The sequence below is a fragment of the Mercenaria mercenaria genome, chromosome 8 (assembly GCF_021730395.1).
Source record: "Mercenaria mercenaria strain notata chromosome 8, MADL_Memer_1, whole genome shotgun sequence".
Classification (NCBI taxonomy): Eukaryota; Metazoa; Mollusca; class Bivalvia; order Venerida; family Veneridae; genus Mercenaria; species Mercenaria mercenaria.
Window position 1 is genome coordinate 73,140,073 of NC_069368.1, and position 25,964 is coordinate 73,166,036.

The window sequence follows — 25,964 nt, forward strand, 5'->3', positions numbered from 1 at the left end:
TGTGTGTGTGTGCGTGTGTGTGTGTGTGTGTGTGTGTGTTATGACATCTGCAGAATCCAGAGGGACTGGTAGCTGCCCGAACTCAATAGGTTCTAACACTATTTTCAGATCGTTTCAGTAAGACCGCTATCATTCAGTCATGTTTGATATTCAGGTATTTGATTATTGTCGACTTTTTCAGCAAGCTGAGACTGCATTTTTACTAAAATTTTCCCCTTTGAAATTCTCATCTAAATGCTGATTGACAGAAAATTGAATCGTACCCAAAACTGAACGATGACTTGACACATTAATGCAGATCGAGATCGTCTATGATTTTAAAGTGTCTAACATGGTGTAGTTTTTCAATAGGCATCAAAATGTAATCAGTCAACGATTCGTGCAATGCGTCATATGAAACAAAAAACTTCTCTTTACCCTTACACATTTCATCAATATTTATTGGATACGAAGACGTTTATTTACGTAAAGTAAATAATGTTAAAATTCCGCAATGATTTGTATAGTTATGACACTATATATAAACCTTATCAATAAAGTTACTATCATGTTTCCTATAAAGTATTTAAACTGTAGAATGAAGAGAAATGGTTACTACATCCTAGTTCTATCATCATCAGTGATATTTGGCACATTATTGCACTCTACACTTCAAGAAATTCTCCTTTTCGTGATGTTTTAAAAAAAAAACTCCTACGTTTCCATTACTATATTTCTTTACAACAAAACGAAAACCTTGTTGTAATTTAAGAAAAACTTTCGCAGCAATTAAGTTCAACAAGGACATGTGTAATATGTGCAGGGATACTATGAGACCCGTGGTAACCAACGGGATAATATAGTATCTCATATAAAGACATACGGACACTAAATAGGAAAATGGCGTGAAAAAAATGGCAGCATAATGGCGGATTCAAATAGTCCTCAGTTGTTTGCTCTGTAGTGCTGTTTTCCTTATTTTCTTTGCATTTTTTTTTGCTGAAATCACATGACAGTTCTATGCTTGACATGTCATAATGAAGTAATAACATGGAAGAATTTGTCATGGAAACTTAGATCATATACCACCACTGCACTTTGGGGTCTCATGTTTTAGCTGATTTTGCAGTTCGCGTGTTTGACTGAAAATATTTTTCTTGCATCAAACATGACCTCCACTTTTCTTAAGATTTTTATTCAGCACTGACCTAAACCTAGCGTAATTATCACTGTCTGTGATCGGACCATTTACCCAGTCAACAAGAGGACCATTTCCCAAACGATTTTTTCGTGGCTCGCCGTTGAAACTGCACTGGGAAGTTAAAATGGTTTAATTACTTAAATCTATAAGATCATTGATATATACCGTTAGGTCATCGGGCTTTTTATTGACAATTTAGCCCTCATATCACCAGTATCACGACTGTCTTGCCATAGACAATAAATATCTGCTGTATGGTACTGGCAAGAGATCAAATCTGGTTCAATAACCTACAAGTATACGGAGTGTCTAGATGTCTCGTTATCAAAAACAATGATCTCAGCTATGGCATTTTTTCCTAGAAATCCACACCTTTTGGTTTTCAATTAAAGTACGTAAGAGAAAAACGTTTTTATGCCCCAAAGCATATGGCGATAGAACTGTCTGTCCGTCTGTACGGAACCAGATTTTAACGTTTCGCATACAGCCCGCATTAATGACCCTAATTAGTTCATACTTGCACTCAACAATCCTTGCGGCAAGACCTACAATAAGACCTACATATTTAAGGCCTTGGCCTTTATATGACCTTGACCTGCACACTAAGAACCTCAAAATGCAACATTTCCTTCCCTCTTAACTAATTTAGCTCTTTAAAAAGTCATTTAAACTGACCTATATATATAGATAACCTTGACCTTTATATGATCTTCACCTACACGTTTAAAACCTCAAAAACAACATTTTTGTCATATGTTTGTTTTTTTTTTTTCTATTTTTACTGATTTAGTTCATACGCACATCATCTTAGGTCATACAACCGGGTGCATGGTTTAGCGCTCTTTGATTTGCTTTGCTTTGCTTTAGTTTGTTTTGTTTTGTTTTTGTTTTTGTCTTATGATTGTAATTTTGTAACAATTATGCCTCGTGACGTAAAGTGTGGTGGCATTAACACTCTTACTGGAAACGAGCGTTCAAGTTACTTGCGGAACGGCATTTTTATCATATTCATTTGAATGTTTTATACCAAACTTACCCCTGACTGCATTCTTGACTTCTATGGATTCTCTGGAAAAATACAAAAAGACGTGTTATTAACACTGACTATTTAGCATGCTAGTATATTTTATCCGAAGAAAACTGATATAAGGAGAACAACCAATTTCATAATGAAAACCTTTAGCAAATATTTGTTATCCATGAAGATTCAATTATCAATAAGACAAATATTGATTGTGAAAGAAGTTTCACAATTATGTAATATGAGGAGAGGTATTTATGTCTGCACGAAAAGACCCGAATAAACGAGGCCTTTGAAATGTTTGGATAAGTTAAGATGCGGGTATGGTAACTTTGAAGGGACATGTGCACAGAATATTTCATCATGAGACCAGCATAGCCAGCAAGACTCGGTCCATTAAAGAGTGTTAAAATTATGTAACTGTGTACAATTTTCTTGATCAAAGCTGCAAACATACGACGATTACAACAGTCGAGAAATGAAAGGGGTGTTTGTTATATTTGCTGTCCTATGAACCACTTTTTGTGTTGAAACTTAATGGAAGAACCTGCTTATTATCCAAATAACCTACCATGCATAAGTCAGGTTTCCTATAAAAACATTTTATACTTTGAAAATAAACGAAATATCTCTCTTTTTGTGACAGACGGATGGACAGACAGATGGACGAACGGACAGATAAACTGAAAAAATAAAATTACCTTTACAGTCTACATATATTACTTTCAATCCATGAAAGAAAAATCTTGTACTCTTAAAGATAGAATCCTCCATGATTTGTGACTGACATAAAATCAAGACAGACTGCCGAGGGAACGGCTATACGGAGAAAATGAAAAAAAATCGCATATTCTCCACACTGTCTTACATATTTAAGAATTTCATAAATAAATAAACAAACAAAAAATCTCGAATTTTTAGTTATCCCAGTGTCGCTTCCTGCCATATTTTTGGACTGTTTAATGCCATAACAACCACATTTGTTTCAAATACAACGAAATAAAAACATGTGCATATTCCCCGTTTTGACATCTATCAATGTATCAAGTCTCACAAAGGATCCTACTCTACCATTTTTGTCATATTTTTTACTTTTTGCTGCTATATATAGCAACTGCAAGTGTTGCCATAGTAACAAAATGAAACGTTAAAACAAATGAACATGTACTTTTTGTCAGAATAATTTGTATAATTGATGTATTGATTACGTAACATAAGAGCACAGATAGTGCTCGACTCCATTTTCATGTTATCATTGCTATAATTATTGTTGAATTGCTGTTAATAATAGAATTTGGGTCATTTGTGGTTGATTTGGGTTCATTATGTGGATAGCTGGGTTCCAGCTTCGCACATTATGCCATATACAAAAATTAAAGGGAACCAGATATTTGATAGAGCAGGTACTCGTTGTAAGACACAATGTATAAATTTGGACCAATCAGAAACAAGTTCTAAAAATAGCACGTCTGCTGGGGTATAAATAGGTAGATGAATGATAGAGAGTTCATTCGGTATCCAGCGGTTGAAGAAGACACATCGAGGATTCAACTAATAATTTATCCCAGTACCTTGATAAGGAAGTTATTGCAACTACACTGTCAGGGCGGATAAATTATTAAAAGGAAAAAAATAGAAGTTCGTAGACTAAAGAAGAGTAGCAGAATTTCGATAAGGTTTCGAGCTATAGGGCCAGCGCATAGGAGTTTTAATCTTAAAGGTAATTGAATGCTATATACGATAGCATATATAGGCTGAGCATCGGGAAGCTGAGACAGAGACCCAGAGTTTGGTAATCTACTGAGATAGTAGGAGAGTTTCAGCTTATAGAAGGTTCAGCATTATTGGCGAAGTACAGCCAAGGCATCGGGGATAATACCTATATGGTAGTTGAATGCTATATATGATAGCATATAGGCGCTGAGCATCCAGAAGTCGGGGCAATCTTATAGAGTTTGAGAGGACTGAGGCCGAGCATCTATGCGATAGGACTCGTATGTTGTTGATTCAAAGACATTGTCTGACGGGAACTTCAACAAAAAGACCAGTCAAGTATAGAGTCTCCAGCCTATAGGAGTTTGAGTTAATTGAAAATTGTTAGTTTGAAAACTTTTAGTGATTTGCCTGATCCCTGACATTGTATAGCTTATAATAAGAAATCATTTACGAATCATTGGTACACGAATCATTTATGCAAGGTAGCCAGAGGAAAATTCTATATATGAGATATTTGGTCTCACTAGCTTTACGTTTTAACAAAGGACATTCTACATCGTTTGTCAGCTAGTCTAAGACATAGTCACCTTAGCGATTGGACCCAAACCATTGTTCAAGATACTAAAGGCGTAGGCACTTCCCTGGGTCATATAACCAGTATCCTGACAATTTGGGGGCTCGTCCGGGATCTATATCCAAGGAGGTACAGAGACTAGTGGTTTTGACGTTCTGTTGGTGTACCAGAAGGCGCTGTGACAGCAGGTAGTCTGAACTACATACAGTTGAGTTTCAGAGGTACTTCGAGCTTAAGGGTTCAAGATGGATTATGATAAATGGGTTTCGATGGGAGAACGTATGGGTCTCTCGGGCTCAGAGCTCATAGAGTTTGTGGATAGGAAAGAGAAGGAGTATACTGAACGAGAGGAACGTATGTTGAGACGAGATGAAGACAGGCGGAGGTTTGAGGCTCAGGAAACTGAGAAGAAACGACTGTTTGAGCTTGAACAGTCTGAGAAGAAAAGGTTATTTGAGTTGGAACGTTTGGAAAAGGAAAGAACTTTAAAGGAGCAAGACTTAGCTTTGAAAGAGCATGAGCTGGAATTGCTTAAAATAAAAGCTGAGGCTGGGGCCTTAGGAGCTGATAAAGGTGCTGAGCCCTTGAGCAGTAAAACATTGCGGCCAAGGCTTCCGAAGTTCGAGGAAAGTAAAGATGATATGGATGCATACCTCGAGCGATTTGAACGGTTTGCAAAAAGCCAGGGATGGAAGGAAGAGACATGGGCTGTAAGCCTCAGCTCATTACTCACAGGAAAAGGCCTGGACGTATACACAAGCATGCCTCCAGACCAAGCTAATGACTATACGGCATTAAAGAAAGCAGTTTTGAAGCGTTATCAGTTAACAGAAGAAGGTTTTAGATTGAAGTTCAGGGAATGCAAGCCAGAGCGTGGTGAAACTGTTTTTCAGTTTATGGCAAGGCTGGACAGGTATTTCAGTCGATGGACAGAGATGGCAGATGTTGACGAAACGTATGAAATGCTGAAAGACCTTATGATCAGAGAACAGTTCATCCAAACTTGTTCCAAGGATCTTGCTTTATTCTTAAAGGAAAGAGTTGCAAAGTCGAGAGCTGAGATTACACAGTTGGCAGAACAATACATTGAAGCTCATGGTGGCTCTATCACATCTAACCGGTTGAATAGAAGTAATTTGTCATGCAGCAAAGAGCCACAGCCTTCGACCGAGGTTCAGCCAGTGTCCCAGCCTACACAAAGAGAAAAGCCAGCTTTTAAGAAGCCAATATGTTTCATATGTAATAAGGAAGGTCATATAGCACGAGAATGCAGAGACCTATCCAAGAGGAAGGTAAGCGGTGCAGCTTTAGCTAGTAGGGGATCCTACGAGGAAAGACAGAGAAATAGGCATGGAACGCAAGAGTCTACACTCACAAACTGGAGAAAGGAAGGTCAAGCACAGAAAGACAGAAAGGTTGATGACAGAAAGTTTCAGCTTCATGCATAGCTGTACCATTATATGACAAAAAAGTAAAAGACAACATAGAAGATGGACGACTTATATTAGGAGATGGACAATCCGTTTCGGTCATAGCAAGCACCTGTACCATTCAGTCAGCAACAGGTAAAAGGAACTTGGTATTGAAGAAAGGATATATAGGTGATAAGAAGTCCAGGTGTTGAGAGACACAGGCTGTGAGTTAGCGGCTGTCAGGAAAGGCCTTGTGTCTGAGAGTCAAATGTTAGATAAGCAATATCTTATGGTTGCGATTGATGGACGTTCAATGACAGTTCCTGTAGCAAAGATACAGGTTGATACACCATATTTTATAGGTGAAGTTGAGGCAATGGTGTTGTCGACCATAACATGTGATTTGATAATCGGAAATATAAAAAGAGTTTCAGATAAACCAGACAAAAACTGGAAAACCCGAGATGAAAGACAGTCTTCATCCGGCGAAGATATTGCTGCAACTGAGATGACGGAAACCCAGCACGTAATAAATGTAGGTATTACAGAACCCTCTGAGGTTTGCGAAGTCAAAGAGCAAACGTTTAATGTTGAGCAAATGAAAATTGCTCAGAAAGATGATGAGACGTTACAGAAACTTTGGACTTATGCTACAGAGAAGTCGAAGCTGACAACAAAAAGAGGTTTCAAGTTTCATTATGAAGTGAAGAAAAACGTATTATATAGAATCTTCGAGAAGAAGAAGGGAAGAGTTGTTAAACAGATAGTAGTCCCAACCCAGTTTAGGAGAAGTGTTATGATATTAGCTCATAAGTCAATAGCCAGGGGACACATATCAGCTAAAGAGACACTTGATAAAATACGAAAGAGTTTTCACTGGCCAGGCATCACAAATGAAGTAACAAGGTTTTGCCGGTCATGTGATGTATGCCAGAATGTAAAGACTGATCTGGCATCAAAGAGCAGTTACGGTAGACGTGGTTTGCAAGAATATAAGCATCATGATAGAACAGAAAGAAACTGGAGACAATCTGATGACAGACCAGAGTCATACAATTTTGATGATCAAGGATTCAGCCTGTATCATGAGAGGTCATCTATTAAGTACGTGAATAGAGGATCACGTTGGCATAACAGAAAGAATATATATGATAGAGATCATAACAGACGAGATGATAAGGGTTATAAAGTCTATGGCTCAAATAAATCTGAGCATAAGAAGTCATGGAGACAAAATGACATGAGAAATGAACTCAGAAAAGGGTTTATACGTAGGTCTGACGGGAGTTATTATGTAAAAGGAGGTTTTGGTGAAAACAATTATGTCAACAGAAAAGATGACAAGTACTCTCACAATCAGAGAAACAAATGAATATCATTCATGAAGAATGATGATAGTAAATTAAAAGGTCAGGAGATTAACGCTGTATGATATTATTGAGATCATATACTTTATGCTAGTAAGTCTTTTAGAGATGTTTGATCTTTGATACTGATTTAATCAGTATATGAGTGAATGTAGTTAATGATAGCAGTGATATATAAAAATCGAGAAATAGTAAAAATAAAAGGAGATTTTTGTATACAAATTATTCTTTAAGTGTTTGAAAAACTGAAAGTATTTTCTTGAGAAGGGGGCTATTGTCAGAATAATTTGTATAATTGATGTATTGATTACGTAACATAAGAGCACAGATAGTGCTCGACTCCATTTTCATGTTATCATTGCTATAATTATTGTTGAATTGCTGTTAATAATAGAATTTGGGTCATTTGTGGTTGATTTGGGTTCATTATGTGGATAGCTGGGTTCCAGCTTCGCACATTATGCCATATACAAAAATTAAAGGGAACCAGATATTTGATAGAGCAGGTACTCGTTGTAAGACACAATGTATAAATTTGGACCAATCAGAAACAAGTTCTAAAAATAGCACGTCTGCTGGGGTATAAATAGGTAGATGAATGATAGAGAGTTCATTCGGTATCCAGCGGTTGAAGAAGACACATCGAGGATTCAACTAATAATTTATCCCAGTACCTTGATAAGGAAGTTATTGCAACTACACTGTCAGGGCGGATAAATTATTAAAAGGAAAAAAATAGAAGTTCGTAGACTAAAGAAGAGTAGCAGAATTTCGATAAGGTTTCGAGCTATAGGGCCAGCGCATAGGAGTTTAATCTTAAAGGTAATTGAATGCTATATACGATAGCATATATAGGCTGAGCATCGGGAAGCTGAGACAGAGACCCAGAGTTTGGTAATCTACTGAGATAGTAGGAGAGTTTCAGCTTATAGAAGGTTCAGCATTATTGGCGAAGTACAGCCAAGGCATCGGGGATAATACCTATATGGTAGTTGAATGCTATATATGATAGCATATAGGCGCTGAGCATCCAGAAGTCAGGGCAATCTTATAGAGTTTGAGAGGACTGAGGCCGAGCATCTATGCGATAGGACTCGTATGTTGTTGATTCAAAGACATTGTCTGACGGGAACTTCAACAAAAAGACCAGTCAAGTATAGAGTCTCCAGCCTATAGGAGTTTGAGTTAATTGAAAATTGTTAGTTTGAAACTTTTAGTGATTTGCCTGATCCCTGACATTGTATAGCTTATAATAAGAAATCATTTACGAATCATTGGTACACGAATCATTTATGCAAGGTAGCCAGAGGAAAATTCTATATATGAGATATTTGGTCTCACTAGCTTTACGTTTTAACAAAGGACATTCTACATCGTTTGTCAGCTAGTCTAAGACATAGTCACCTTAGCGATTGGACCCAAACCATTGTTCAAGATACTAAAGGCGTAGGCACTTCCCTGGGTCATATAACCAGTATCCTGACACTTTTCTTGACTGGATGTACTTTTTATTTTCTTTTAGAGACTACCTGTAGCAAAAAAAAATGTATTTTTTCTTCAAATTTTCATTGTTCACCTTAATGAGGGTTGTTTCAAAAATAACTTGAATACATTTTTACACTAGGCAGACTTTCGCACCAAGTAAATGTTTGAACACAGTCGCAGACATGCAATTGCAATTTGTGTATTTACCATTGTTTATACAAAGTGAAAAATGGGCTTCAGAAATGTCCATGAATTTCTTAATCATAATGTAACGTTTCCTCTTGTCCTGAGGATAGCACGCGTAAAGCACAGTATAAGCTCATCCGGTAAACAATATGGGCGACTCCTCCAAAAGACTGAACATTAACAATTTTAGTAAGATAATATTACAAGATATTTCCAGAAGTTCTGTTGGTTCTTAAGCGTACAGGACATGATGTAAAGCACCCATACACGGGCCTCTTTTACAGATGATAGTAATTTTAGTTGGAAGAACAGGGGCTTGAATTAACGACCCCTGGTTTCGTATTAATTAACTAGGGATTATCCGCACTATATTTTCGACTTATCCTTAATATGTTCCTAACGTGGAAAATCGGTTTTCGCATGTCGCCATAAACGAGATAAAGTAAGAAAAACTCGCTTCATCATCAATGCGAAATTGATATAAAACTCTAGTGATATGTATTTACTGTATGCGTTGTCGTGACCATCGCTAATTAATGTGTGTGTGTGTGTGTGTGTGTGTGTGTGTGTGTGTGTGTTCGGGTTTAACGTCTTTTTCAACAATTTTTCAGTCATATAAACGACGGTGTCTACTTGTAGCAGTGAGCACAATGCCCAACTTTATATTAATGTCTTGTAACTTAATTACAACATGGGAGGCCTAAAATATGTAAACTATCCGCTTATTTTTCATGATAAGAAGGGTACAATTTTGAATAGGCTGGATATATGTATTTGTCAAAGAATAAGTATTTGAAGTTACTACCAAGCTGCCAATCTTTATAGCACAATGTTCAAGGGACTATTTAGTACTCGTGTTAATCGCAATACGTGTTGGCCACCTGTAAACATACAGTTTCTCATAACTCTTATAGAGTGGTTTGTATTGTCCGTAAGTATTAACCTGGCACTCATGAATATTCCGTTTATTTCTGTAAATTAAGTCACGGTGTCCGAACATGAATAGCGATATAACTATAACATATATTATTCATTTATTATTCCTTGATAATGTAACATGTGCAGGTAGCTGTGCGGACAAAGCGTTTAGCTGCCAACCTCAGGGTTGTGGGTGCAAGACCTATGTCTGACCGGGTTTTTTTATAAGTTTTATATGCAAACTAACCACTTATCTGATCAAACGTATCGTGATTTTATGGTCTATTTGCTGAATGTTATCATATTTAACCGTTGTAGAATAGTGGGAAAAAATAGTTTTAGAAGTATCTTATAAAAAATACAAAGTACTTGTCACCATCGTTTTCAGAAAAGAAATACTACAAGAGAAACAATTAAAAATTATAAAAATATGATGCATTAAATAATGTAACAATAGAACAGGCATCGATAGCATTACATAACATAAAAAATGATTTAATGCTTGGAAGTGAGACACTTTACCACTGCGCCACAGTGTGATCAGTTAACTGTATCTGTAACTTTAGTAATATAGATTTTTTCAGAATACAAATATTGCGTAAATCAACGAAAACGTCCGAAAATATTGGCGAAGATTAATGAGTGCCAGGTCAATACTTACGGACAATACATGTACTTATATTTTAAAATATATTTTATTATGTAATGTTTGTACAAAAGTGAGACTTAAATAAACTATTGTTGCTGTTATTGATATACAGTTTTAATTATTTACTCGAACGGCAGAAATAATCAAAACAGATTCTTGTGTTGTTGTTTATTTTTGTTGTTGTTGTTTTTTTTTGTGTAGTTAAATTCCTCTTATCTAATATCGGATTCAATATTTGAATTACAGCAAAATAATGAACAGCCATTAAAAGATAAACAGGTAGTATGGAGCTGTATTTTTTCTCAGTTTTTGTTTTATGAGCTTATGAGAATTATTTAATGGTAAAGGAAAACGTGCAATGACAAAAAATGTATATATGTATCTTATCAAATATAATTCGTTTTCCATGTGAAAACATTCTTCTTACCTTTATTAAAACTATTTAACATCCCAAATATTACAAAAAGTGCACTTCATTTCCATAACAAAATTGCTGATTTATTTAATGGTGGCAAGATTGATATTTTTTGGAGTTATAGAATAAATAAGTCCGGACCACCGCTTTGTAAGATAACCTGCTTTACTGAATTTTCAATTCCCGTGACTTAAACAAACAACGTAAATCGCTTAATAGATTATACGTTTTATAAATGCGTTCCAACATACACCGTTTACACTGAGAGGGGTTAAATAATATTGACAAAACACTGTTCAGTTGCAAAATTTGAAACAAAATAAATTTGCGGTATAAAAAGCTTTCAAATACCATAATTATAATATGCTGTTCATACTACATGATGCGTAAAAAACATGACAGTCACGTGGCGGACACGGACAAGAAATTATGCCTATATTGCATCTGTAAATGCCCATGCCGAATGTCAATTCCGTTCACATTCTAAAATCGTTACGTTACTTTTGAACAATCAGAAGTAGGAACTTGCACTGAACCGATATTCTTCCAAAACAGCAACAAATGAGTTCTTATAAAATGTCACTTTAACAAAAAATACACTTGTTTTATCAAATGACATAATTTCTTCCCCCATAAAGAAAATGTGTACTTTCTTTTATTATTTGCTTGTTTCGTTTTGCTTAGTGTTGTTATATTTTCTGGTCTTTTAGGATCAACGAGAACATTCCGCTTTACTATGATAGAATTCCGCTTAAGCAAGTGCTAAAGTGTGTTGGGCGGTGGAGGTGGGGGTGGGGCTAACTGAGTCTGCTTTTCTGTTGCTTGGTGCTTTCTATGCTTAAAAGAATCTTTTCACGGGTTCTTTTAATGTCTATTAATGTCACACCGACATAGCTTGGACCATTATGCGACTGCCTAGCTTTTAATGTTGGAGAGAGAACCCAGCTAAGGGCGGACAACTGTGTAGAACCAGCGATCTCACATAATTAAGCCAAACGGATGCCTTCCTGATTTGGAATACTTAGTAACTGCGATTCCGAACCAGCTGTGCAGCGAGAGGCAAGTGATTCGAAGCCACTCTGCCGCCGTTGGATTTTATCTATGTTCAAATCACAGCCGCATATTTAAGGGACAGACGCATTTTATTAATTCACATTAAGTTACATGGAAAATGACTGTACATTTCACGTGCACCCTTACAGAATACATTACAGGTGCATAATTCTACTGGATGGTAAACAGGGTCTGATTTTCCAATAGCGGAAGTTTTAAAAAACGATCGAATTTCAGCCCAACAAGACTTTATTATAGCATTTTATCCAATCCAGGTCGACCGATTCTTATCTTTTACATGCGTAAACATTTCAATTGTTTTAAATCATAATGAATAAACTATCAAATATTATATTATAAGGAGTAAGAATTGATCTATATCAGTTCGTCCGAGTACATAATGGCACAGTGTAATTAAACTTGTTGAATTGGAAACAAAAATGCCGGTATTCATCAAAGATCGGAAATGCTACTTTTTTTTCTCAGTCATTTATCTTTGTAACAGCAACTGTAATCTTTATTGAACTGTGAGTAAGGCGCCGCTTATACTTCCGGAGACTAAATGATTGTTGATGTTTTGGGCCCGATGCCTCAAAAGGGCCACGGCTTTCAATAAAATCTGAAATCTGAATCAGAAATATTTTGAGGTGCCTGCAAGAAACACACACAACCCAGTCATTACTTTCTGCTATTGTTGGGAAACAATCAAATTTTTCACATCGATTAATTAGCACCGAAATAGAGTGATCGTCAATTAATCGTGATTAAAGGCATATATCATTTATCACCAAAGTTATTTTAGCTAGAACTTTTTGAATATTTCAGTAAGAGAATTTGCTCCGGTGTTCCGCTGCTTTTGAGCCTGGTAAGAGTTAAATTCTACCTATAAATAAAGTTCAAGTCAATGAATGTCGCAATCAAGCAAGCTGGGTCTGAACCCTGAGTACGACAGCTTTTTACCATACGATTCAATGTCCATGCATATATATCTCGCAAAAATCTAAGATCGTAAATTCAACCTAGCTAGAGGCTTGTAAGCCCACGAGAGATCTGTAGTGTTTTCAACTCCGTCTTACATCCAGGGTCACGATGACTCTCGTGCTGTAAGTAACGTGTAACGATCTACATTATTTAGCGGATTCTTACAGTTTTATAGCTCTTTGGTTCTCCGTAAAATCGGAAAAATGCCAAATATGTTGATAGTTTGTATGAATATTCGACCTATAAAACGGCATTTCACGAAAAACCGGAACTGTACGTTGAAACGTCACGATTTCCCGTTTAACGGACGTAGGTTTCTCAGGCTTTGTTAAATTACTCTTTTGTAGGAAATCAATGCTATAAAGAGATGTGCGTTTGATTTTGTTTTTACTACTGTTTATTGGAAATAAATCTCTGTTACTGGTTGCCGGTGCGAATGGGAACATCCGTCTCTCGGGTAACAGGGCCTCGTTACCACTAGTTCAAATAATAGGACATCGGCGTCCCGTCAGTTTAGAAGGATGACAACTATAAAATATCAGATCATAAAACAAGTCATTCCGATAAGCCAACTGAAAAAGGCTAAGTCACCACCTAGCCGGATATTCTCCTGCAACATTGTTACTGACTTTAAAGGCGTTTCTTGTATGCTAAATAGTCTTCGCAAGCCGAATATACATGCATAAAAAATGAATTCACCATTCTTGATGACATGAAGAACCTCATTCCTAACAGGATTTATTGAGTGAAATGTTTACAAAGAAAATTTATATCTCTAGTACCGGGTGCATTTGTGTAACAATGACCTTGACAAATAAAAATGCAACTGAACCTTGGTCTCTGTGCAAGATACCTAAGTACCAGATTTATTGTAAAGATTAATAACTTTTTCTTAACTGGTGTAACAAACCAAAATATGTTTTCTATGTTTAATAACACTGTCCTAGTCCTTGACCAAAGCAACTCAAAATGAAACTGAATTTTGGTCACTTTGCAAGATACGTAAGTACCAAGTTTAGTGTAAATCTATGTCCCATATTTACCGAAATATTTTTAGTTTTCTTTACTTTCATAAAGCTTGATCAGAGCAACATAAAATGTAACTTTTTAATGTCCATGAAAGCTAGCTTGTCCGTTATGTTGGCACTAGTGGTTATATCAGGTATTCTGTGGTATCTTTGACTATTTTTAGGTTTATATGATTATATTTTATTGCAAAATTATAGCACAATTATAACAGAACAGAACAGAATATAAATTTTTATAACACATGCATTATTTTTTAACATAGGTAAATGAAAGTTTAAATAGCAGGTTGTATCATTTGATAAGAGTCTGAAATCTGCCTGAAATCGTTCGCCCTTCACCTCTGATTTATGTGGGAAAGTTGACAGTTACTTGCGGAGAACAGGTATGTATTGGTACAGAATCCAGGACACACTGATTAGGTTAACTGTCCGCCGTTACATAACCGAAATACTTTTGAAAAAATAAAACGGCGTTAAACCCAAAACAAAGAAGGCAAGCTCAGTATGCAATGAGATAACCTTGGCCTTTATGTTATATATCATACGGATATCTGAGATAAATACAAAGCTGTTAGGTATAGATGTAGACTTACATATCTATATTAACAAAATCTATATGAAGATCCTTTGGAAGCATAAAATACAACTAAGCAAGGTGACAGACTTGGTTTGATTTAGACTGTTCATCAGAGGTCACGATATGTACAACAGCCCTCATGCCCTAGCACTGGCTTTAAATTACACAGATATTGAATGGACTCAATTATCCCAACGGAGTGGGAAATTGTTCGGTCTTGAATCATAAGATATAGCTAGTAAAGAGAACGAGAGTTCGATCCTCTGGTGAGCCATGAGCCCTCCGTGGCAACTTGAACGCAGACATTACACCTAGAAGTATTTTATTGTTAAGTATTGTTTCAAAGTGAATGGGTTAAAAACTTTTGGTGATCCAATCACACTTGCAAAACTGACATTCTGTTGAAAATAAAAATACAAAAATATAACAAATGGTTTATTCAGTCTCATCTTTATACAACAGTGGATATAATACTGTAGGCTTACTTATTTTAGCGGTGTACTAATAACAGCGCTTTTAGCGCTATCGTACGTGCGCTAATTCATGTCCGCGCATTAATTTGTCCAGGCATTTTCATGTACATTTTTATTTGATGATGTTTTCTTCGACCTTTTGCAAATAAATACTCTTGAGAGTTTACACTAGTTACACTGCTTGCTAATATTTTAAGGTTCGTATGATATTCCTGTTTATTGTTCATATTATTGTTTTAAATATATGATCATGCAAAATAAAATATTTAAGCTTATAGTTTGTGTTTTTTTTTTCTCATTTGATCAAGTTGTTATCGATTTCCGATCACCTTCGGGCATGTCCGTTGTTGCAGTCGCTCGTTTACGGAAAGGTGTGAACGTTTGTATTAAGACACAATGCATGCAGAACAAAAGGGATTCAATGATTAAAATGTGTGACAATCTAGTTTTATTTCAGCAATTATAACTAGTATACAGAATATAAAACACGCAGATTATTATAATTAAATACAAGAAGACAATACAGTTACGTAGGCAATATTATACTTTATATACTGTACGTAAACATAAAGCTACATCACAGTTGAAAGTATCTTTGAAAAAATACAGGTATCATCACGGCACACTATCTTAAAGTCATACTTGGTACATGTTTTAAAGTTTTTAGCTAACGGATTTTTTCGATTGCGTAATTTCAAATAAATCGTACTTTCTTTAGCCCGCTAACAGTGAACAAATTTGATTTCATAATCAGTATAACTTACAATTACAGCAGAAACACATTACATAAAAATTGCCGACTGTTAAGTTTATTTCCGAAAATATTCGTGAATCTCCGTAAATCTCCGAGAGCCTCATCTCGGACAGCGCTAAAATTAGAAATTAGCGGTCTCGCGAGAGCGCTAATTCACGTCCACGCATTAATTAGATATTTCACCAAAAATTGCATTTGCGCTAAATTTTTGCCGCGCTAATAAATCTACGCCTACAGTATACATTCTACAGAGTTCATCAAGTTATTTTAAATTATAAACAAGTTAACTGACGCATACACAACAGCCAGACACAGTCATTAATCAAGTGTAAAAGAAAATGATAACTAAGAAACAGAAACATTATTTACGTAGATAGATTGGTAGTTGGGTAGGCCTTAACGAAGAAATGGTTTGGACAATCCTTGTTGCAAAGTGTCATGGATTTCGGGACGATTTCTGTGTTATTTCTGCGAATCCATAGAAATGATATGTCTGCTCAATATCCAACTTATATTTCAAACAATATAGTGTTTTTGTGCTTATTAATGTAACAGATTATGTGAATGGCAAAATTTGCCTGTTGATAACTTGCTGATACATGAAATGTCCGTCTCGTGTATCACAGACGAATTTTCAGTAAAGGATGGTGCGAAGTTACCAATATTTCAAAGATATAGATATGTCATACTAAACATAGAAGCTCGTGACTTGGAAAATTGGTCGTCCTGAAATCCGTGCCATTTAGAGACAAAATGACATTAGGTTTACTTTGCTGTAGTATCAAAACTAAGATGAATATTGAACTGATATATATCAGTTTTATGAAATGCCGAACTATGTTCGTTTTCGAAAACGGTAAGTAACACAGAAATAATTCTGAAATCCGTGACACTCAGCTTAGAAATCCGTTACCAAGGCTCTTCCGAAACCATTTCTTGGTGTGACGTACGTGTCTTAAACGTGATAGTTGTCTCAAAACTAACAAAAACTGAATAGAAATGTTGAAATACTTCAAGCAATCTGTACATATAGATCTACAATTAGGTTCCTCCGCACGCAATCTGACTAAAGTACTTGATCTTCTAAACGAAGCGTAATAGGATATGTACTTTAGTCAGATTGCTCCGCACGCAGACAGCTGTTTGTAAAACACGTGTAAATGGAGCGGAAAAATGTGCAGCCCGATACAGGACTCGAACCTGCGACCTTCTGCTTGCAAGTCAGATGCTCTACCAACTGAGCTAATCGGACAATCGATATCATAGACTAATTATATACATAATATAGACACTGCTACATTCCTCTCTCCTTTTTTTCCAAAGACAAACTCAGATTCTTTTGACTAACCCAGCCATTGCTTCACCCTAGCTCTAGGATTCCAAGGCTAACCGCCCACCACACTCACGGCACCAATGTAATAGGAGCGGAAAAATGTGCAGCCCGATACAGGACTCGAACCTACGACCTTTTGCTTGCAAGTCAGATGCAGTTCCTTTTATTCGGAGTTACATGACTCCTGATATCAAAACCAATAGGAAGCCAGCCTTGCAAAATTACGTTGGAATACTCAGATTTAATTTATTAGTTCATTTTTGTAGTTTAATATGGGTTTTACATAGACCACAATACGCATTTTCATTCTGTAATAGTGTCAGTCACACAAGGTCGGTGCTACTAAGTACTTGTTCTGGTGTGCATTTCTTAAAGAAGAAATTCGTTATATCAGAGTATCTAGAAAACGTCAGGTTTGCAAACAGCCTGATAGCCCTATTAGCCGTACTTATATTTTTAACGTTGACTTTTTATTTATTACTGCTCTCTGGAGATGTTCATCCTAACCCTGGTCCTTTAGCCAATGTTGAGGAAACGTCGACTGACAGCGACGTGTCTTTTAATTTGTCACATAATTTTTCTGTTGTTCATTACAACGTGCAAAGTCTTTTACCAAAACTTACATTAATTCAAGCTGAACTTTCTCATTTCGACATAATGGCCTTTTCGGAAACATGGTTATCGCCTGATATTACTAATGATCAGCTCCTTTTACCAACTTTTCAACTACCCGAACGTAAAGACCGTGACTCGGGTGGTTATGATGGAATTATTTTATATGTGAAAAGTTCCTTGTCGTATAAACGTCGAAATTATTGGAATTGAGTGTATATGGATTGAAATTTTAGTTCATAAGAAGAAGAAACTTCTTCTTGGCTTGTTTTATCGCCCACCAAATTCAAATGCTTTTACAGATCAACGTATTGAAGAATCTATTGACTTGGCATACAATACTGGAATCGAAGACTTAGTTATAACTGGGGACTTTAACTTAAGATAGTTCTGCACGTTTGAAAAACCGGAAGTGATAGCGTAACGTCATTTATCCGGAAAACGTAGAATAAAGCCTGGATTCGGCGTACGGAAATGAAAATCAGTTTATGAATTAATCGAAACCTGTGAGTAAATTTATTACAATGGCACTGTTGCTATATTTCTAAAGTAAAAATATGATATTAAAACATATGGCACGTTAAAAAATTAAAATAATGTCTTAAAATTAGCGTGAAATGTCCGGTTCACTTTAATCATGATCACATATCTCAAAAATAAGCACATGGACCTATATATTTTATTTCACCAAATTAAAGGCCATATGTTTATTAACAACCGTGTGAAGTTTCATCAAAATCTACATTGTAGAAAAAATTCTATTTTTGAAAATGTTATGAAAGTTATGATTTTTCCATAGACTCTCATTATGAAATATTGCATGAGGTCCAAATTTTTCAAATCAGTCTAGCAAAAAATCAACCACACCCTATCTTTTTTATTTGCTATATTTTCTAGGTATATTATGAAGTTTTGAAAAATCAGAGTTTAATCAAATTCTACATTGTAGAAAAAATTTCGTTCCAAACGTGCAGAACTACCTTAAATCCAGCCAATACTACTTCCGCTAGGAAACTTACTGCTTTATGTACCCAGTTTGGGCTTACACAATGTATTGATGAGCCGACACACTTTACCGAACATTCATCATCCATTATTGATCTTTTCTTACTTCGTAACAAAAGCTCCCTCCTTCTATGTGGAGTTGGAGATCCCTTTTTAGAGCAGAATATCCGTTTTCATTAACCCATATTTGTTTTCTTCAAACTTGTAAAACAAAAATCTACTTCATTTAAACGACATGTATGGCTTTATGACAAAGGAGGCAGTAAACAGTTTTCTGAGCTCCTCAGCCTAGACTCGCCTACCTAACTTTCAAAACCTCACACAAAAGTCTGTAACCACACACCTGAAATAAAGATATTGCAACATTAACATCACTGTATGTCTATCGTTACAAACCATCTACAATACATCTCTAATATCTAGTTTTCTGTTTACAAGACCTGAATTTTGTGCTCTCCCGGTCGCGGAAACTGATGACGAAAAGAGCTAAATTTGCCAATTTTTAAATCGCTGCAGAAAATTTCCTGAAAATGATAGCCCCAACTGCTACACTGTTCCATACTCCAGTAACACTGTAAAATCTGAAAATAAGCCCAAATATATGTGCCATCCGTACCGTTTCTTCACTGTTCCAGTTTTCCTGAGGTCTCTGCTAAAATGACAACCCCACTTTAAGCTAGCTCAGAGGAAGCATGTATACGCTCCTGCAAGTCATTACGTCATACTATCAAGATCAAGGCTACTCAACTGATTTTTTTTAAATAAGTGAAACTCAATTCTAGCCGCTGAAACTTCAATTCTAGCAATTATTATTATTTAGAAGTTCAAATATGCACTTCATTCCGTAAATTGCCTCTTATTTGTAAATTTCACCCCGGCCAATTCGACACTAACGGCTCAAAACTGTTTACTGCCTCCTTAAGGGAGACAAAAGTGATCCCAATAGTATGACATTTGCTGTTTATTTTGTAATTTAATCAATTCAGACCAAAAGAAACCCAATTTCATACATATCCAACATATGCTGTTGAAAATTTTGACAACTGAAATACATCATGTATGCAGAAATTCTACCAGAAACGCGTACCGAAATTAACTAGTAACATTACAGCTTCATTTAGGGCCCACTGCATACAAAAATGAGGTCTCAACCATGTTTTTAGTATCTAGATATGTTCAGCTGCCAAGCTGGCTGAATATTATAGCAATTTTAACTCACTGGTACTGTGCTGGACCTGTTCCAGGAAGCTACAAGCACATGCATGAGCACCATATGTCACCGTCGTAGCGTTTCACAAAATACCACTACATGCTAATTTGTCTATTCCTAGACACTAAATGGTGTCTATTTGAAGATAATTATCTGCACTGTGATATTAAGCTATGATGTACATGACTTTCAACCCATAGAACTGACTGCATCAGACCACGAGTCCATGTTAAGACCTCAATTTGATAATGATCACTTTTCGCGAGTGATGAAATATGAGAAAAACGTTATTTTTGAGACAAACCTTTCAAAACCTATCTATTTTAGGGGGAAAGATGTCTATTCTCTAAACTTTTGTGTGCTGTGACTGGCGTCTATGTTATATGCAATATGTACATAACTTCTAAACTGAAACGAACAACGAAACACTGATTCAGAGGACATACTGCCGAAAGTACCCCCGAGGTCTGTTCCACAGTCCCAGCCGCTATTTTGCTGTTAAAAAGCTTACTGAATTAATAGAAATCAATGAATTTGCATTTAAATGCCTTATTTGACGACTTTAATGTCACAGTAAGCATATGTCTAAGTAAAATGGTGTCAGAACAGATATATCTTTCATTATATCGGCTCGGAAAACACTGTAAAACTGACTTTCATGTCTGAATCGCGGTTATCTCCCCTTAGTTATTGCTCTTAAAAACTCTCATTTTGCTTCAAAATTAATTTTAAAACTCATATTCATTCACAAATCATACTGAAAAACCTCTAAGACATCAAATAAATGCACATGGAAGAACTTACAAATTTTCAAGATTTGCTCTTAAGGAGGCAGTAAACAGTTTTCTGAGCTCCTCAGCCTAGAGTCGCCTACCTAACTTTCAAAACCTCACACAAAAGTCTGTAATCACACACCTGAAATAAAGATATTGCAACATTAACATCACTGTATGTCTATCGTTACAAACCATCTACAATACATCTCTAATATCTAGTTTTCTGTTTACAAGACCTGAATTTTGTGCTCTCCCGGTCGCGGAAACTGATGACGAAAAAAGCTAAATTTGCCAATTTTTAAATCGCTGCAGAAAATTTCCTGAAACTGATAGCCCCAACTGCTACACTGTTCCATACTCCAGTAACACTGTAAAATCTGAAAATAAGCCCAAATATATGTGCCATCCGTACCGTTTCTTCACTGTTCCAGTTTTCCTGAGGTCTCTGCTAAAATGACAACCCCACTTTAAGCTAGCTCAGAGGAAGCATGTATACGCTCCTGCAAGTCATTACGTCATACTATCAAGATCAAGGCTACTCAACTGATTTTTTTTAAATAAGTGAAACTCAATTCTAGCCGCTGAAACTTCAATTCTAGCAATTATTATTATTTAGAAGTTCAAATATGCACTTCATTCCGTAAATTGCCTCTTATTTGTAAATTTCACCCCGGCCAATTCGACACTAACGGCTCAAAACTGTTTACTGCCTCCAAAGGCAACTATAACGACTTCCGTCGCAAACTCTCTATTACAGATTGGAATGCTTTGTACAGTCAGGATATTGATGTTTGGGTGAATAATTTTACTTCGTATTTACGCGACCTTTGTGAAAGATTTATACCTAATCGAACCGTGAGTATAAATCCACATGAACCTAGATGGCTGACATCATCGATAAAATGTCTGAAAAAACGTAAACGCCGTGCTCGTTTAACAAACCTTACTTCTGACTGGAATAAATTTCGCACATTACGCAACCAAATTATATCGGATATCAAACTTGCAAAAAAAAAAAATCATTCGGATAAAGCTATTGACTCTCTATTAAATAACCGTGGTAATAGGTCGTGGTGGTCAGACATTAAAGCATTTATGTCACCAAGCTGTACTAATTCCATACCACCTCTACAAGTTAATTCAGATACATTGCAGGATGATGTTGAAAAGGCCAATGCATTCAATAACTTCTTTGTTGCTCAAACTAAACTAAACGCCGATTCTCAAGTTGATCCCCAACCACCTCACTACAATATTAGTACCCAATTATCTAATATACATTTTGAACCTGATGAACTTGTTCCAATTTTGCAGTCGCTTCCTCTCGGAAAGGCCACTGGTCCCGACCTTATACACAATCGTATTCTAAGGGAAGGAGCCAATCAGTTAAGTGTTCCTTTAAGCTGTATTTTTAATAAGTCTCTCGAGAAAGGAATATTTCCTACTCAGTGGAAATTAGCAAATGTATGTCCTGTATATAAAAAGGACGACCCATCACTGGTTTCAAATTATAGACCAATTTCTCTTCTTTCTACCATGAGTAAAGTTTTTGAGCGTGTTATGTACAAACATATTTTTAACCATCTAGTAGTTAATAATATCCTTACAGAGTACCAGTCTGGATTCTTACCTCGCGATTCTACAACTAACTAGTTGACATATTTATATCATACATTTTGTGAAGCTGTGGACTCTGATCAAGAATTGCGCGTTGTATTCTGTGATATCAGCAAAGCTTTTGATAAAGTATGGCACAAAGGACTACTTTTAAAACTTAAGACAATTGGACTGTCAAATAAAGTTCTTTCCTGGTTTGAAAATTATTTGTCGAATAGATATCAGCAAGTACAACTTAATGGTAAATCGTCAAGGTCGGCCAAAATTGAAGCAGGAGTTCTCCAGGGTTCTATTTTAGGTCCCCTACTATTTTTAATCTATATTAATGACATTGTGCGCGATATTCAAGCAAATATAAGACTTTTTTGCTGATGATACTAGCCTGTCGATATTAGTGGACGATCCTATTCATGCAGCAAATATCCTTAATAGTGATTTACAGAAAATAGAACTGTGGGCTGAAACATGGCTAGTTCCTTTTAATGCCCAAAAGACAAATTCTTTGATAATATCTAGAAAAAAATAACAAACCATTTCATCCACCAATAGTCATGAAAGATCAGCAAATTGCTGAAGTAACTGAACAAAAACATTTAGGACTATTTCTTTCTAATAATTGTACATGGCGTTCACATTTTAATTATATTCTGGACAAAGCTTGGGGTAGATTAAATGTTATTAGGTCACTCAAATTCAAACTTGATAGAAAGTCATTAGAAACTATTTACTTTTCTTTTATAAGACCTCTTTTGGAATACAGTGATGTTGTATTTGATAACTGTTATTTATATAAAAAAAACAAGAATTCGACAAAATTCAGACTGAAGCGGCAAGAATTGTGACAGGTACAACCAGATTAGTATCACTTGAAAAACTTTATCATGAAACAGGCTGGCAAACGCTTGAAAATAGACGTTATATTCATAAACTCACATTGTTCTACAAAATTCAGTATTCTCTTGTCCCTGACTACCTAAACTCTCTTATCCCTACGAGAATTAGTAAACACAGATATAACTTACGTAATCCAGACTGTATCCCCACCATAGCAAGTAAAACGTCTTTGTTTTACAACTCCATCTTTCCGTCTACAATTAGAGCCTGGAATTCATTACCTGACGAATTAAGAAATGCCCCGTCCTTGAATATATTCAAGAACCTTCTAAGTAATATAAATAAGCCACCACAAGTCCCCTCTTACTTCTTTCTCGGTCCAAGTAAACTTCAAATTCTCCATACCCGCTTGCGTACCGAATGTAGCGCATTGAATGCGCATCGTTTTGCCAGGAATATTGTGGATTCACCGCAATGCCAATGCGGAAGTGAGGAATCGAATTTTCATTACTTTCTCTCTTGTCCGTTTTACATTGATGAAAGAAATATTCTACTGGATGGTGTAAATTCAGTTGCTTCGGATATTGATATTACTACTGATTTATTACTTTATGGCAATTCCTACCTAACAGATGATACAAACACTACAATATTTAAATTAGTCTATAGGTTCATTGAGTCTTCTAAACGTTTTGGATAATACTTGAAATCAACCATCTGCCCATTCTCGTCAAGTCTTTGTATCTCACATTTTTCACTTTTCTACAGTTATAATAACCATTACTACTTCATGTCATTTATGAAAAATTGACTATTAGTAATTTCATATACTACCCTGAATGTGTAACTGTTTAATACAGGAAAAGATCTATATAAGACTTAGGCTTTCGATCCTATCCTAAGCGTTTTTGTGAATTTTGTTGATTGTATATGTATTTTGTAAACTATCTCGCTAATAAAATATGTTTAAACCAAGTCAGATGCTCTACCAACTGAGCTAATCGGACAATCGATATCATAGACTAATTATATACATTATATAGACACTGCTACACACGTATACCCCCACCCACTAATGGCGACCGGTTAAATTTTCTATCCTGAGATCACTATGACCTTGACCTTTGACATGTTTACCCTAACACATTAGGAACAGTCCATAAACCTCAGGCAGTCATGGTATGAAATTTGTGGACTGTAGACAAAAGCGTTACAGACCAGCAAAATATTAGGGGCCAGTCTGCTAACCATAGACAGCAATCGCCTATAATTGTAAGGGCAGTAGGCCAAAGGGTTCTTAAAAGTGACTGATTGGAAACCATTTTCAGTCTCAATATCACTGTGACCTTTGACCTACTAACCCTAAAAATGATACAGGGCATTTACTGAGCACAAACAATCATCCGACGAAGTCGTGACAACTGTTGACAAAAGTAGTCTTCTTTACTTGTTAAGTGCAAACCATTTTCATTTCTGGAGCTTTGACTTTATGCTACCTTTGACATACCGACCCCTAAAATGTCTGTGACCACTGGCATTTGACAATTGAACATACAAGTGGTAATCCTCAATCTCAAGGTTACTGTGTCACTATGACTTTGACCTTTGACTTAGACCCTAAAGAAAACAGTGATCATCTGCTGTCCACAGACAAACATCCTATGAAGTTGACCATTGTGAGACCAAGCATTCTCTAGTAATTGATTGGAAAGCAAACTGACTACCGGCACACCGACAGATTAACAATGAGCAAAACAATATACCTCCTCCTCTTCAAAGGGGTGGCGGGCATAATAAACATCAGTGTTACAAGGAAACTGAGTTCATATTAAACATTTATACTTTCATGGACTTCTCTGACATGTCTAAACTTGATGAAGATACACAATTAGAGACCGTACCATAGCTCTTTGCATTCTTCGATTTTTCAAAAAAAAAGTGGTTTTTACAAGAGCACCGGTTACGATTAAAAATGTAAACAACGGACTCTGTCTATAAATTATTTGAATGAATGAATGAATGATCGTCGATCTAAGTCATAATACCGATTGACAGTGAATGCTAATCACTCCATCTGTGCAGAAAGGTATTTAGTTTGTAACTGTAATTTCCTATCAATTGATATCCTGTCGAAACTGGTAAAGTAATTGCTTATATTTGGACAAAGCCCACTGTCTTTGCCGTTCGCCAGCTGCTTAAAAGGCAAATATGTAAGATTCAGTGTAAGTTATATTTCACTGGTACTACCAGTTAGTAAGTTAATACACTAAAAATCACGTCAGTTTTGACCGGTCATGGAATCCAAGATCAATTGTTGTTAAAGGTATTTTGCAAGTTTGCATCAAATCAAACCATAAATGTCTATATGGCTGCAAAAGCCAAAATAGCAAATTTTGGTCTTTAAAGGGCCATAACTCTGGAACCCATGATGGGATCTGGCCAGTTTTTGAAAGGAACCGATATATTATGCCAATACAAGTTATGTGCAAGTTTGATTAAAATCAATTGCAAATTGTGGTCTCATCGTGTTCACAAGAAATTGTGAACGGACGGACGGACGAAGGGCGCTCATGAAAGCTCACCTTGTCACTACGTTATAGGTGAGCTAAAGATTAAACACATTTTTTCCAATGTCTGGAAATGTTACATTACAATGTTTAACAAAACAACACATTCTTCGTTATAGAACTACTAGTACTCTGAACAATCAAAACATGCGCAATGTGTTTTGGTAGTAAATAAGAAGCAGCGTTAAAAACACGAGAGATGGTTACATCCGGCTCATGCA

At 36.0% G+C, this 25,964-nt stretch overlaps 1 protein-coding gene and 1 long non-coding RNA gene across 7 annotated transcripts in view; both read right to left on the reverse strand.

Moving 5' to 3' along the window:
* Nucleotides 1-25,964, reverse strand: part of LOC123566083 (ankyrin-1-like) — a 228,079-nt gene that overhangs the window by 29,382 nt on the left and 172,733 nt on the right. The window contains exons 1-2 of one of the 6 annotated variants that reach the window (XM_053550179.1): nucleotides 10,936-11,124; nucleotides 2,217-2,248 (exon numbers count right to left, since the gene is read on the reverse strand). The exons of the other annotated variants lie outside the window; for them this stretch is intronic. Coding sequence (XP_053406154.1) covers nucleotides 2,217-2,228 — 12 coding nt within the window. The 5' untranslated portion in view covers nucleotides 2,229-2,248; nucleotides 10,936-11,124. Of the gene's footprint in view, nucleotides 1-2,216; nucleotides 2,249-10,935; nucleotides 11,125-25,964 lie in introns of those variants that run through there. 6 annotated transcript variants of the gene reach the window in all.
* Nucleotides 18,751-21,169, reverse strand: LOC128559101 (uncharacterized). The gene is made up of 3 exons (XR_008372168.1): nucleotides 21,138-21,169; nucleotides 20,754-20,864; nucleotides 18,751-19,082 (listed from the first exon to the last, which is right to left on the reverse strand). It is a non-coding gene; the product is annotated as an uncharacterized LOC128559101 (long non-coding RNA).